Source organism: Sorghum bicolor, chromosome 1 (genome assembly GCF_000003195.3).
Source record: "Sorghum bicolor cultivar BTx623 chromosome 1, Sorghum_bicolor_NCBIv3, whole genome shotgun sequence".
Classification (NCBI taxonomy): Eukaryota; Viridiplantae; Streptophyta; class Magnoliopsida; order Poales; family Poaceae; genus Sorghum; species Sorghum bicolor.
Window position 1 is genome coordinate 1,038,993 of NC_012870.2, and position 14,489 is coordinate 1,053,481.

Sequence of the window (14,489 nt, forward strand, 5' to 3'; positions counted from 1 at the left end):
TATTGTGATGTAGCACGCCGTCTTGAGCTTCTTCGATCAGTGAGGCTTGACGTCTTCAATAAGTAGGAAAGTCGCCCAAACAGTTGCAACGGTATTTTGACCAACTCGAAAGACAGTTGATCAACATTGACATCGAAGAAGTAGGTTGTTCGAAAAATGCATGGTGCTCTTAATCAAAAAAGATTTCTTTCCTGGTGAAGTGTGCCCACTTTACTTTTCTGAAAAGTATAGTCTTTCAAAAAGCAAGCATATTCACCGCAAGGTGAAGTGTGCCCACTTAGCCCCCGAGCCTGGTAGTAGGTGACGTACGCACGTGGTGCCAGGGTCAAAAGAAAAGTTCTCAAAGAAATTCTGAAACTGAGATGCATCGCCAGATGCATCGTACCGATGTAGTCCCCGAGCTTGCTGGAAGGCGAAGTATGAGCCTTGTAGCAAGGTCTAAAAAGTTGAATTTACCAGTCCGTCTGCAATTGAATAGACTAATCGACCAGTCCCCGAGCATATAACGCTCGGTGGTCGGTACAGTCCCCGAATTCTCAAATTTGTGGGCTGGTCGACCAGTCCCCGAGCGTATAGTGCTCGGTGGTCGGTACAGTCCCAAAACTCTCAAATTGGTGAGCTGGTCGAACAGTCCCCGAGCGTATAGTGCTCGGTGGTCGGCACAGTCCCCGAGCACGGCGTAGGGACCGGTGGACAAGTCCCCGAGCGTGGTTGGGAACGTAAACGTGCTCGGTGGTCGACACAGTCTTCGAGCACAGCATAGAGAGTAGTCGACAAGCGTGGTTGGGAACGTAAACGTGCTCGGTGGTCGGAGCAGTCCCCGGGCACAGCGTAGGGAATAGTCGACAAGTCTCCGAGCGTAGCTTGTCGACTGGGCCAAACTCCTGAAAAATAAATATAAAGAATTGGTAGTACATGATGTATAAATAACCTTTAGATAAAAAATCAGTACTAAGATAAGTTTTAGATTTTTTGTTATAAAATTAGCACGAGTAGTTAATTCGTCCTAGAGTTTGTACCAGCTCTGGCCTAGCCAACAATCAGCATGAGGTGCGGAACCTAGGCACGCGTAGGATTGTCAGCCGCGTCAGAGAGCTACCGCCGACCACCCAGAACGCAGAGGACGGATCTCATGCACGTGTAGGGAGGAGTCGGAGACAGTACCGACTCTGAAAAACTCGTGTAGAAGAAAAAACTAGTCGGCTAACCAAAAAGTTGTTTTAAAGGATAATAAAAAATATTATGCCAAAATAAATAAAATATTAGAAGTGTACTTATCTTTGGACGAAAGTCTGGTCGGTGACGACAAAATTGTCTGGCCCTCGAGCTTTTGGACTTATTGTCGTGACGGTGGTCGCGGTTGTCGTAGCGCCGTTCTTCGCGGCGATTATTATTGCGACTCGTGGTCAGATCAAGTAGGCCAAACAACTTGGTTGATAGCCTGAGCAGGTCGGTGTCGTCGATCTGCCTCCCTTTGTAGCAGAGAAGCGGCGACGCGTTGTCGGCGTGGTCGGAGACGTTGCTGGTGTGGTCGAAGCCGTAGCCAGCGTGGTTGGAGCTGCAGCCGACGTCGGTGAAGAAGTGATCGACACAGATCGGATCTACGCCTCCTTCGCGGTCGTGGTGAAGCTGTTGAAGCTGACGGTGAACGTGAAGCCGTCCGCCATGGCCGCGAAGTCGGGGATGATGGCCATCTTGTTCGTCGGGAGAGCTGTACGCACATCCCCTACCTGGCGCGCCACTGTCGACGAAAGCTGGTCGGCAGTCTACCTTGGGGTATGCCCACGGTAGTAGTTTATCGGCAGACGGTGCGCAAACTACGAACTCGATGGTGACGCAAGACACGGACAAGCTTTTTATCCAGGTTCGGCCGCCGAGTTGGCGTAATACCTACGTCCTGCGTCTGATTGTATTAGATTGAGAGAATAATCATGTGTATGATCTGTTCTCTAGGGGACCCCTGCCCCTCCTTATATATCCTGAAGGGACAGAGTTACAAGCAAAATATCTTATTTGGTACAATATCTTGTAGCCTTGCGGTGCACGCCGACTAGTCGTGCGCCACACGTCTTTATCCTGTGGGCCGAGCCACCTCTGATGGTGCGGCCCATATAGGCCCATGAGGGTATAGGGGTTTATACCCCCACAGTTTTAAAATAAATTTTTTATCATAACTTTAGATCTATGTTTTTCTATAACTAATTCATAGCTACAGTTTATCTTTGTCCAATTATGGTGAAATTTTTATGATGGATTTATCATTACATGATTGAGCTGTAACATAAAGTTTATGCTCATTGGATCATGTTTGTTTGTGTTATAGATTTAATTTGATTTAAAAAACTATTTAGTAAACATAAACCTATATAAAGTTATAACTCAATCATATGTGATCCCGTGAGTATGAAATTTTTATTACAACTCAAGCATGTAATGATTAGCTCACCACAAAAGTTTTCACCATATTTGGACTAGAGAAACCGCAACTAGTAATTAATTATACAAAACATAGATTAGAAGTTACATAAAAAACTTTGTGCTAAAACATAGCATATTATATGTTCACTATATAGATCTACTCATGTAGAGTTCAAAACAATTAAATTTTGTATTTTATGATTCTTTTAGTGATTTACAATAATTTTTTAAAGATTTAGCCAAAGTAAACATAAAAAGAAAAAAAAAAGAAAAATCACCAAAGGAAACAACTAAGTGACCGGTTTTGGGAGACGAGGGAGGAACTACATGTGGTCATGTGGTTTTAGAGTTGAAGGGAGCAAAAGCTAACTTCTGCGACTGTTGTGGGAGGCTGAGTGAACTTTTTCCTTCCATTTGTTCCGTCGAGAAGAGAGAAGGAAGGCCGGCCCACGGACGCAGGCCCAGAACAACCTACCCAACTCAGTGCGGTGGCCCAACTTTTTCGTTGGGCCGTATCCGGTGTGCGGCCCAACTCCCGGAAGAATTCAGCGTGCGCGTGGCTCAAGAGAGATAGTAGGGGGAAAAAAATAAAATCTGCCTCCGCCGCGTGCGTGAATCGCGTGGTCCAGGGGATGGGGGACGCCTACGCGAAGCGTGTGCTGCTCACCGCCGCCGGCGACGCCGTCTCGCGGGGGATCGCCTCTACCCTCGCCAAGCACGGCTGCAGGTAGCTACGACAACTCCGCGTCCCCGCGCTCGTCGTCGCATGCTCGATCCGATCCCCACTTTCCCCCTCATTGCTCGGTTCTGATTCCGCTTGTAGGTTGGTCTTATTGGGCGACGAGGGCGCTCTGGCTGCGACGGCGGAGGAGGCGCGGCGCTGTGGGGACGGAGGCGGAGGCGTCGAATTGGTGGGGCTGGACTTGGAAGCGTGCGGTGAGGCGGCGGCTGACGCGGCGGTGGATCGGGCCTGGCGCTGCTTCGCTGGATTGGATGCCTTCGTCAACTGCTACTCCTACGAGGGTATGAACTATTCGCATAGTTCAAACGTACTCGCCTGACACCGTATTGGCCGTTGGTTTGCCTTTGCTTCTTTATCCTTGAGCTCATTGCTTATGCCACAGTAAAAATCGTGAACGGGGATGCTCGTGGACTGTGGATTGAATTTCTAACGCTTTCAATTTTACTATGGCTTTTAACTGGGCGCGCCCTTTAGCAAATTAAAAATAATAATAATAATAATAAAAAGGAGGACTGTAGGACACTGGGAGTCAGTGACGGACCTAGGAGTTTCACTCAGGGTATGCCATTATATATTCTTTTTATACAATTTGGTATAATCCATATTATAATTTAGTACACATTCTAATAATACTAGCAGGTACTCCCCGTGCTTCACACGGGGCAGGAAGGCAGAATTATAGCACATTATATGATCATACATGGAACAAAAAGATTAGTAGAATTAGTTAGAGATGGGTTGTGATTTGAGCACTTTATAGGATAATGTTAGCATAGTATAGGGATTGCAAGATATGAGATGATTCATTCTCCAAAAGGTAAAAGAAACAACCATTTAGTGCTGGTTGTGGGTGTACATAGTGGAACAAAAGTTCGGTACATATAGCGTTGATCTTTGCACGAAAAATATATCTACATCAAATGCTTTAGTGATTTTAAATTGTACATTAAGGAGGCCTAATGTCCTAATCCTTTCTATGGCATTTTCCCTGCTTGAGCGGGACCATGTATTTCTGAGCGAGTCGTGTATGACGCCTGTGGAGACAATGTATAATGTCAATACAACAGGGAGAATGTAATTGTAGCTAAAATTTTACGACGTCCAAGTGAGGAACCTAAGGAAGTTCAGGATTTGCAAACTGTTAGCATGAAGCCAATCCCTTGAGTGGCAATTTTGCTAAGCATCGACATCCCACAGAAATCCATACAAAATTTAGAAAGGTATGACCCAATGCAGCTGTAGTTAGCATGACCTCTGTAGTTTGCATGACTTCTGAAGCAATTCAATATTCTGCTTAAGCATGACCTCTGTAGTCAGCATGTTCAGCTGTTATTGTGTACCCTGTATTTGTGGTTCAAAGAATGTTTTGGTCATCTGGATCCTACACAACCCAGTCATATATTAGCATGCTTAGTGCAGTATCCATTATTTAGCCTAAGTAGGTCATGCGGAAGCAATTAACCAAAAGAAGCATGTCGCCTGAGTAATCACATTTTTTTTCTAAAAAAAAGTCGCAATGCAGCATGGTGAAGAAAGGTAGTTGTGTAGTGAAATTTCAGAGACACATATGTAGTAAGTGGGAAATTATATATATGAAGCGCTGTAAATGAAATTTTAAAATGAAGGCATGCGAACTCTGATGAACTATATTTACTATGATGGGTCAATAGTGCAATGAAATATGTTGCATTTTTAGTTCCATAATAACAGGATGATTTAAAAATTGTTTTGTCTATTCAGAAGTACAGAATCCCTGGTTTTGTTCTTGTACTGCGTATATGATAGAGGCAGGTAGAAGATCATACGTACGCAGGGCAAAAAGTGCTGGAGACCATCTGTGAAATCTGTAGTTTAGTAAGCCACCTGAGCACCTGCAGATCAGTTGAAATGGAGTACTCAGTTGTGTGGGACAAGGACAACACTGAAGAAAGGAACAACAATTGTTATGAGCATACAGATTACAGGATATAGGCACCAAAGCAAGAGCGTAGCAGTTAATGTTTGGTACAGAAACACTATGAGAAACATTTAGATTGCTTCCTGAGCACCCTGTACTATGGCCACATGCATTTTTGAAGCTGCTAGCTACATATATATATACACATAGGTTGTGAAGTAAAGGGTTGAGGCTGACATAGTAGAACAAAGATCACGTATGAACCGAACATCGCAATCGATTCATGTATATACAATTACTAACGCTTTCAATTTTACTATGGCTTTTAACCGGGCGCACCCTTTAGCAAAATAATAAAAAAAGAGGACTGTAGGAAACTGTGGGAGTGGGGAAAATACAGGGTCCAGTGAACTGAATTTGCATATTATATCATGGTTCAGACATATCTTGAACTGAATTACCCTGATAATTGAATTGATCCGTTACATAACTTGTGCCATATTACAGATATGGTGCCTTTTGTTTTAATTGTCATTGGTCCAGCATGTGAGATGTTGCATCCTAAATAAAGCAGAGGCTCTAGTGGTATCGCCAAAGTTCAGCTAGGCGCTAGGCGGATTCTAGGCGGTGACCCTCCGCCTAGCGCCTAGGCAGGAGTAATCGCGCCTAAGTGTTCTAGGCGTTTCCCTAGGCGCTGGTAGGAACAGGGGAGGGGAGAGGAAGTGGAGCAGGGGAGGAGGAGCTGCCGGCGGCGGAGGGGAAATGAGCAGGGGAGGAGTTGCCGGCGTGGGGAGAGAAGATGAGCAGGGGAGGGGACTGACCTTGGGGCGGGGTAGCAGCCGGCGGTGGAGCAGGAGGACGGAGGAGGCGGTGGGGATTTCGCGTGATTTCCCACGGCCGAAGCCATCCGCGCGCGTGCGAAAGGCCGCGTCGTCCGCCTCCGCGCCGCGCCATCAGCCTGCGGGGGCGAAATTTCGTGGCTCGCCCAGCTCTGCGACCGCCTCGGCGCCGCCCAGCGCCTAGATGCCGCCTACCCCCCTAGGCGAGGTGGTTACCCCTCGCCCAGCGCCTAATCGCGCCTAGGCGCCGCCTAGCGGAACTATGGGTATCGCTAGTTTGAATGTAGTCTTAACACTGAAAACACCAGAACGAAATGCCAGTTTTATCCACATTTACATCCTGCTTCAGCCGATTCTTTTTTTTAATGTTCCATTACTGTGTGTGTCTGTGTCACTGTGTGACCAGGGGAGGTGCAAGATTGTCTCAGTATAAGTGAAGATGAGTACAGGAAGACCATCAAAGTAAATGTGGTAACACCTTGGTTTCTAATGAAGGCGATCGCAAAGCGGTTCCAGGATACAAAATCTGGTGGATCTATTGTGTTCTTGACTCAGATTATTGGTGCTGAGAGAGGATTATATCCAGGTGCTGCAGCATATGGTACAAGCTTAGGAGCTATTCACCAATTGGTCCGAGTAAGTATCCTTGTCTACTACTTGGACGCGTGCCCTTTCTATATGCTTATTATGTTGACAGCTTCTGTGCTGTCCAAATAAACTTCTGAAACTGATCATGTTGCAATGCAAAAAATTCCACATCGAAATGATCAACAAAGTTTGGACAAGTCAACTCTCATATGTTTATGAGTTTTTGCACCTTTAAATTGCACATAAAAACAGGAGGCAGTGGGTATGCAATTTGTCAAATCAGACATACTAATTTCTCAATACTCCTAGATGCCACACATGCACGTGAAAAATAGCATCTTCAATGGTGATTGTTTCAGGGATATGCAGAATATCTATTTTTCCTTGTATTCAGTTTAGAGCAACTGACCAAAGTACCAACTGAAGTACATACATGACATAATAAACGAATAGATGGACACACTAACATGGTAACAATTGGCTACGAAATTCAGACACCACCACCACCTGAGATGTACAACCCTGAATGTTCAGACAGTAGCAGCGGAGCAAAAGTAAGTAAGAATGCTGAAACCCTGAAAGGCTGAAACAACCCAGGCTGTTTATATAACCAATCAATTCAAGGAGCTGCTGCTGAATTCTGCAGCCCACATACCATTTGGGCCTCTCTTTCAACAATCAGCATCCACTGGGTTTCTGAATTTCTGAAAACACTGCTAAGTTCATATATGCCAAGGTGGAAAGGATGATGGAATGGTACCCCTGATTGTTCAGCTCAGGAAAAGTTTCATAGACAGCCACTCTAGGATGATGCAATGGTACCCTTTTGATTGTTCAGCTCAGGAAAAGCTTTCATAGACAGCCACTGATTATAGAGGATCACTGTCTCTGTCTTTCCCAGGGTTAGCCTCTGTATTGTTCAGTGGTGTTTTGTCTTTTGATTGCTACAACTACAACCAATTCTTGTCAATCTGAATCTTGCCCCCTTTTTCAGCTGTCTGCAATGGAGCTTGGCAAGCACAAGATAAGGGTTAACGCAGCCTGTCGCGGCCTGCATCTGCAGGACAAGTTCCCTGTCTCTGTGGGTAAGGAGAAGGCTGAGAAGGCAACGGCGGTGGTGATGCCCCTACGGAGATGGCTGGATCCAGAGAAGGACCTAGCGTCCATGGTGCTGTACCTGGTCGGGGACGAGTCCCGGTACATGACGGGCACGACCATATTCGTGGACGGTGCTCAGTCCATCGTCCGGCCGCGCATGCGCTCGTTCATGTAGAGATAATAAGGACATGGCGGTAAAACAGGGCTCATCGTGGGTCATTTATCGCAACTCTGTTCTTAGCGCCTGGCTCCTACTGATCACTTTTAGTATTCGCGAGTCTGGATCGCCAATTAAAGTTGTTTGATTTTTAGACTATTTATTTAGTTATAAATATGTAGGCCATCGATCTGTTGGTTTTTATTTAAGGATGCTGCTGCATTGTACATGAATTGTATGAATCAACAGCTCTTCCATGTTACATTGTCTCTCTCTAGCTTAAACGCCGAAACATAGATACATTACAACTATTTTTTGTTTGTAACAATCCTTTGAGACATCTTAACTGATGATTGGTTTGATGGAAGCCGATGGTGCCTACCTCCTTCCCCCTTTCTCGCATATTCCATTTTTGACATGTTTTTTCTGTTTATTCTATTTACGTTCGTCGTTCATTAGATCAGTCTCAATAGGAGTTTTTTGAGAGCTTTAGTTTTCAAAATTCTATTTGAAAATGGTTGACAAGTAATAAAAGACAAATGCTAAACAACATTTAGTTGTTTTGGAGCATCCAACACTCGATTTCTTGCACCTTGTGGTTAGCTTGGTTAGGTTTGGGGTTGAGTTCCCTTTCTTCTCCAACTCCGGTTGGTTTAGAAAAAAAAAAACTAGGGAGAACGGCCCGACCAGCGGTGGTGACAGGCACAGGGGCAGCAGGAGGCGTGGCACCGTCGACCGAGTGCTAGAGGAAGGCCGTTGGGTTGGGTAGGGGACGGGCGGGGCGTAACGGTGATAGCCCGACAAAGCTAGGTTAGCGTGGTAGTGGTGGACGACAGTAAATTCAGAGGTGGGGAGTTGCCAAAAAGGGAGGAAGACGCCCAACAAAGCTATGTTAGCGTGTTAGTGGTGGATGACAGTAGATTTGGAGGTGGGGAGTCACCAAAGAGGGAGGAAGATGGGGCGTAACGTATGGTGATAGCCCGACAAGCTAGGTTAGCGTGGTAGTGGTGGACGACAGTAGATTCGGAGGTGGGGAGTCGCCAAAGAGGGAGGAAGAGGGAGCTGAGTTGTAATGGATATGCATTCTGAGTTGTAAATGTTTATATTCAAAATACCTTACATGAAATCATTACATCGGGCATTTATATTTGGGCACATTTTGTTCCTGCTCCTCTCTTTGTTCATTTTTATGATGAAACAAGTCCCTTCATGTTTCCCCATCTGATTGAACTATTTGTCCATAGATTTCAGCATGGTGATTTGTATTTCAACACTCTCGTGGTTGGTTGCCTCGTTTCATTTTGCAGAATTTTATCAGACGCCAACTTAGAAGGGGCGCTTGCCACAGGAAACACTTGTTTCAAAGGTGCCAACATAACTGGGGCAGGCGAGTGATTTCTGCATATCAGTCTGATAGACATCTCTTGCTGCACCTCAGCAAGTGTACCTTGTCCAATTCAAGTATCCTTGCTGCAATTTTGTTGGATGCTTTTTGTCGGTTTTCAAATGAAAAATGTTCTGTCAGTTGGTTGCTTTCTGTCAGTTGTTTTAACTGTGGAAAAATGTATGCTCCTGTAATGAGTTCTGAATTGGTTTAACTCTGTCAGTTCTGAAGGAAAAATGACAGTTTTCAGATTGCTATTTAATAGATGGCCAATTTCAGTTAACAGATGGCCTAACAAGTAACAACTATAAAAATTTAGTTAACTGGTGGCCAATTTCATTAGAACTGACAGCAACTAGATGCATGCATTTTCAATCTCAGCAAACAATGTGCAGATATATAATATATAGATGCATTTCAGATATGAACTAGTATGAGCCATGATAATGGATTCGATCAGGGATAATATAACTCGCGACTGTGATGGGCTTTATTTATTTTGTGCTTTGCGGCACTAAAACACATAACAAATACGTATCACAAAAAGAAGAGGACCGGATGATAGCTCCAACAGTGTCCAACTCTGACTGTTGGCTAGCTGTACGTAGTAGCAGTAGGTACGTACGTACGTAGTACTAAACTTTGGCACGCTTATTCAGTCGTCGTCGTCGTCGTCGTCGTCGACCATTGCTCTGCTCGGCTCTGCTCACTAGGCGGCGCGGCGGTTCTTGTATTTGGTGGGCACCACCACAAGCGGCGTCTTCCGGTGGAACGTGAGCGCTCCGGTCTCCTCCATGCTGACGTCCTCCGGCTTCATGGCCCCCGGCAGCGCCCAGTCGTAGCAGTAGAGCAGGTTGGCGAGGGTGAAGGTGACGTTGGTCTCGCCCATGGTGAGTCCCGGGCAGATCCGGCGGCCGGCCCCGAACGGTATGAGCTCGAAGTGCGAGCCGTAGTAGTCGACGTCGCTCCCCACGAAGCGGTCCGGGTTGAACTCGTCGGGCGCCGGCCAGCTCGCCGGGTCCCTGCCGATGGCCCAGGCGTTGACGAAGACGCGCGTGTTGGCCGGCACGTCGTAGCCGCAGATGGTGGTGTCCCGCATCGTCTCCCGGGGCACCAGCAGCGTCGCCGGCGGGTGCAGCCGCAGCGTCTCCTTGACCACCATCTTCAGGTACGGGATCTTGGCGGCGTCTTCCGAGTTGACGCGCGGCTTGTCGTCGCCCACGGCGGCCCGCACCTCGGCCTGCGCCTTCCTCAGCACCTGCGGCTTCCGCATCAGCTCCGACATGGCCCACAGGATGGTGACGGAGCTGGTGTCGATGGCGCCGATGAAGGTGTCGAGGACGATGGCCTTGACGTGGTCCCTGGTGAAGCGGAGCGTGCCGTCGTGCTCCTTGCACAGGTTGATGAGGACGTCGACGAGGTCGCCGCCGTTGTCCGGCACGGGGCGCGCCGGGTCCATGTGCTGGTCGATGACCTTCTCGAAGAAGACGTCGAGCTCGTTGAAGATGCGCTCGCGGCGGGCGAGGAAGCCCGAGAGGCGGTCGGCGAGGCGGCCGGCGGCGTTGGGGAAGAAGTCCTCGGCGGAGAAGCTGGCCATCATGTCCATGGCGTCGTCCAGCACGTGCTGGAAGCGCTCCTTGTGCGCGAACTGCTTGGAGGCGTAGATGTTGCCGAACGCGACGGTGCCGATGATGCCGTCGGTGAGGGCGAAGACGTGGTCGTTGAGGACGATGGAGGCCTTGGACGCGGCGGCGCGGTCGAGGTCGGCGACGAGCCTGTCCATCTCCTGCTCGCGCGCGTAGCAGGCGGCCTTGACGCGGCGCATGCTGAGGAGCTCGAGCGCGAAGAGCTTGCGCATCTCGCGCCAGTACTCGCCGTAGGGCGCGAAGCCGACGTTCTTGAGGTCGTAGGAGAGGCGCTTGGGACCGGGCGACGCCGGCCGGCTGCAGCAGTCGACGTCGTGCACCTTGAGAACCTCCCGCGCCGCCTCCGCGCTGGACACCACCACCGTCGGCACGGTGCCTAGACGGAGCTGCATCACGGGGCCGTACCGCCGCGCCAGCTCGCGGAGGTTCTTGTGCGGCAGCGGGCCCAGCAGGTGCAGGTTGCCCAGGATCGGCAGCTGCGCAGGGCCCGGCGGCAGCCGCGGCGCCCCGCCCAGCTTGCCGCTCCTGCTCCTGTTCCTGCTCCTGCTGGTGAGGAGGTAGTAGGACACCAGCAGCACAGGGAGGAGCACCAGGAGGCACGTCTGCCACTGCTGCGGCACGCTGCCGCCGAGGAGCTGCGGGGTGGCGGTGGTGGCCATTGTTAATTGCCCGTGCCCCTGCTTGCCTTGGGGTATGGCCGGGCGAGACGAGTGTGGAGTGTGAGCTGCTTCTAGCTCTGCTTGCTTCGCTTCGCTTTGCTGGGTGTGATTCGTGGGCATAATATAGGAGCTTGCAGGCTCGCGTCCTCTGGGGTTGGTATTGGTGTTGGTGTTGGTGCGACGACGATCACGTGGAACGCCCGGAACACTGATCTCAAGTGGTAGTTGCGGATCCATGCATTTGCCGATCGAGTCCATTCATGCTGCTGCTGCTGCATCCTGCATGCATCACGTATAGTCACTTCTGGTGATGCTTTTCTTCAGCTCTTGAATCCACAAGCACCAGAAAACGACCCGACCTTGTGGCTCTGTAACGGTTATAATGGTATTGTTGAAACTGGCCTGAACAATAAATAAAAGCTTTTATTATTCTTTTATTTACTGATTTTTTTTTGTTGGATTTCACTCCACCCGTGGTTAGGAACTACTAATTTATTGGGTCTACAACAATCTTGGATGGGCTCCTAACAAGCTAATTTTCCTATTTTTGTTTGTAGTTTTCCTGTGATTCTAGACACATGTTTGAAATTTTGGGTACATGTTTCATAAAAAAAAGAAATAAAGAAAGAAAAGGACTCCTTACACACACACACCCTGTCAAAAAATTAATATTTATTTTATATAAAATAAATGTCAGCTAATAGATATATTTTATAGAATTATATTTATGAGTAATTATATATTTTTACATGAGGTTGGCATTTGCCTTCGGCCCTGCCAACTTTTCCCCCCTGCAGAACCACTACCCCAGTCATGAGGGCATAGGAGTGGGTGGAGGTGTTTTGGGGTCCAGGACTAGCCTCCCTAACGGTGTGTCAAGTTTTCCTCTCAGGCCTTGTTTAGTTCACCCCAAAAGGCAAAAAGTTTTCAAGATTCCCCGTTACATCGAATCTTGCGGCACATACATGAAGCATTAAATATAGACGAAATCAAAAACTAATTACATAGTTTAGCTGGAAATCGCGAGACGAATCTTTTGATCCTAGTTAGTCCATAATTGGATAATATTTATCACAAACAAACGAAAGTGCTACAGTACCGAAATTCGAAATCTTTTCGGAACTAAACAAGGCCTCAGTTTAGCACGAATGCCAAGAAAGGTGAGGCTCTCGTGACGGAGGGTTTCGAGTCGACGGGAGTGTTGTTCTCATTCAGGCCACGTTCATTTCACCGGGAACGATCGAGCTCCGGGAAGAATTCCTGTGGCCAGATTGTTATTCTAATTTAGGGCCCGTTCGTTTGGAAGGATTCCGACGGGAATACGTTAGTCAATTTACACAAGCTTCCATTAACCGAAACAATTCCTGAACTGCCTCAAACGAACAGGCCCTTATATAAACTTTCACTACCAGATTGGTTACTGGCCTCTAAATGCATGCTATAACCGAATAAGCCCTCATAGGAAAAAATTGGTCTCGAGAAGTGAACAAAAATATGAATCTATTTGAAATTAGGTTAGGTATATGTAAACAATCAATATATGCATGTATCCGTTGCAACCTGATGACCAAGTTCAGGTTCAGCCCTACAACCCGAGTATGTGTTACAGTTACAAAACAGCGTATTCAATTACTAGTCCCAGAACAACATAACAACAATTAGGTTTATGTCATAACTGAATGTCACAATTTTATCCTACTACATGAACACTGAACTGCAGGTCACCTCACTAGGCATTCACTGCTATGACAGAAAAATTAACACACTAGTGACGATTCATGATGTATATACATTAGTGTGATGGTTATTGAACAAGAAATCGTCTCTGATATGCAACACCAGAGATAATAACTGAACAAGAAATGACCGGCTCGGTGGGGCAGTGGCGTTGGACAGGCAGGTGATCAATCAACCTTGGTACCTAGCTAGTGAGCAATCAAGGCGCAGGGCATGCGGTTAGTTAGAGACTTGTATTAACATAACACATCTCTAATATAAGGGCACTCAGAATGCAGACTCTATCATGGAGTCTAAAGTTATTTATTACCCCGAACAATGTGGACTTAGAGTCTAAATAAGACTTGGAGTCTTATTTTTTCTACCTCTTTCTTCATAAATATGCTACCACATCAGCAAAATACCATAAATAATATGTAATTAATTGTCTTGGACTCTGTGATAGAGTCTTGTATTGTGAGTGCCCTAAGGATGTACTAGTGATAGGGCATGAGAGAATGTGTCCTTGACACAATCCCCAATGAGAGGTGTTAAAAATTTTTCACCATCATTAATTAATTACCATTCTCTGAAGCATACAAAAGACATGGGATAAATTTTGTGAGTTGAGAAAGCAGGGGCTCAGGCTGCCCGCCCATGGTTCGAGTGCTGGTTCTCGCATGGCGCCTCACCTTTCTTCAGTATCCGGGGGACTCTTCAAAAAAATCACGAGTCTCTAAAAATATGTCCATCTCTGAACTATACAAAGACGGACTTGAAAGTGCGTGTCTCTAAAATATTCAGAGACGGTTACTAAATGGACAAGTCTCTGATATACGCACACATCAGAGACAGATATGGTTGCTGCATGGATCTGGCAAACTATAGAGAGACATGTGATGGATACACGCATCTCTAATCATCCTACATATGTGATGTTTCTCATTTTAGCCCCCCCAATGTATCCATCTTCTTTGTGTGTTGTAGTGGTTCCTCAAGTTTCAAAAGTTGGATGAAGCTGCACATTCTGCATCCTTGTGCGCTTATTTAATTATATAGTTTAATCTAAAACATCATGATGAACTAATAGATCCTCCATTCTAATCTCTTTGGCTGCGTTAATCACTAGGCCATCAAGCCATGCCCGATATATCTCCTAATGTCGAGTTGGGCATAGTCGTAATGTAGTACTGCCATTTTTTCTAGCATTCCTTAGATGTGTTGCATAGAGCCTCACCTTACGCACCCGCATTTTGCTGAGAACATACTGAAACAATGCCCCTTGTATATCCAAGCAAATAAACTCATCACTTTTTATTGACTAAACAATTAATCAGCTAAATAG

At 46.8% G+C, this 14,489-nt stretch overlaps 2 protein-coding genes across 3 annotated transcripts; one reads left to right on the top strand and one right to left on the bottom strand.

The window, feature by feature from the left end:
• On the top strand, window positions 3,006–8,120 carry LOC8061411 (oxidoreductase UcpA). Of its 2 annotated transcripts, XR_002451398.1 has the most exons (5): window positions 3,006–3,145; window positions 3,242–3,441; window positions 6,303–6,532; window positions 6,979–7,386; window positions 7,479–7,618. XR_002451398.1 is itself a non-coding variant. In XM_002463471.2 (4 exons), exons 1-4 carry the CDS (start codon window positions 3,051–3,053, stop codon window positions 7,755–7,757), a joined length of 804 nt encoding a protein of 267 aa, XP_002463516.1. In that variant the 5' UTR covers window positions 3,006–3,050; the 3' UTR covers window positions 7,758–8,120. The 2 variants fall into 2 exon arrangements, 1 of the variants encoding a protein (XP_002463516.1); XM_002463471.2 differs by lacking the exon at window positions 6,979–7,386 and having other exon boundaries at window positions 7,479–8,120.
• Window positions 9,565–11,691, bottom strand: LOC8060873 (4-hydroxyphenylacetaldehyde oxime monooxygenase). Its single transcript, XM_002466052.2, has one exon. The coding sequence runs from the start codon at window positions 11,684–11,686 to the stop codon at window positions 9,833–9,835; it is 1,854 nt and encodes a 617-aa protein (XP_002466097.1). The 5' UTR covers window positions 11,687–11,691; the 3' UTR covers window positions 9,565–9,832.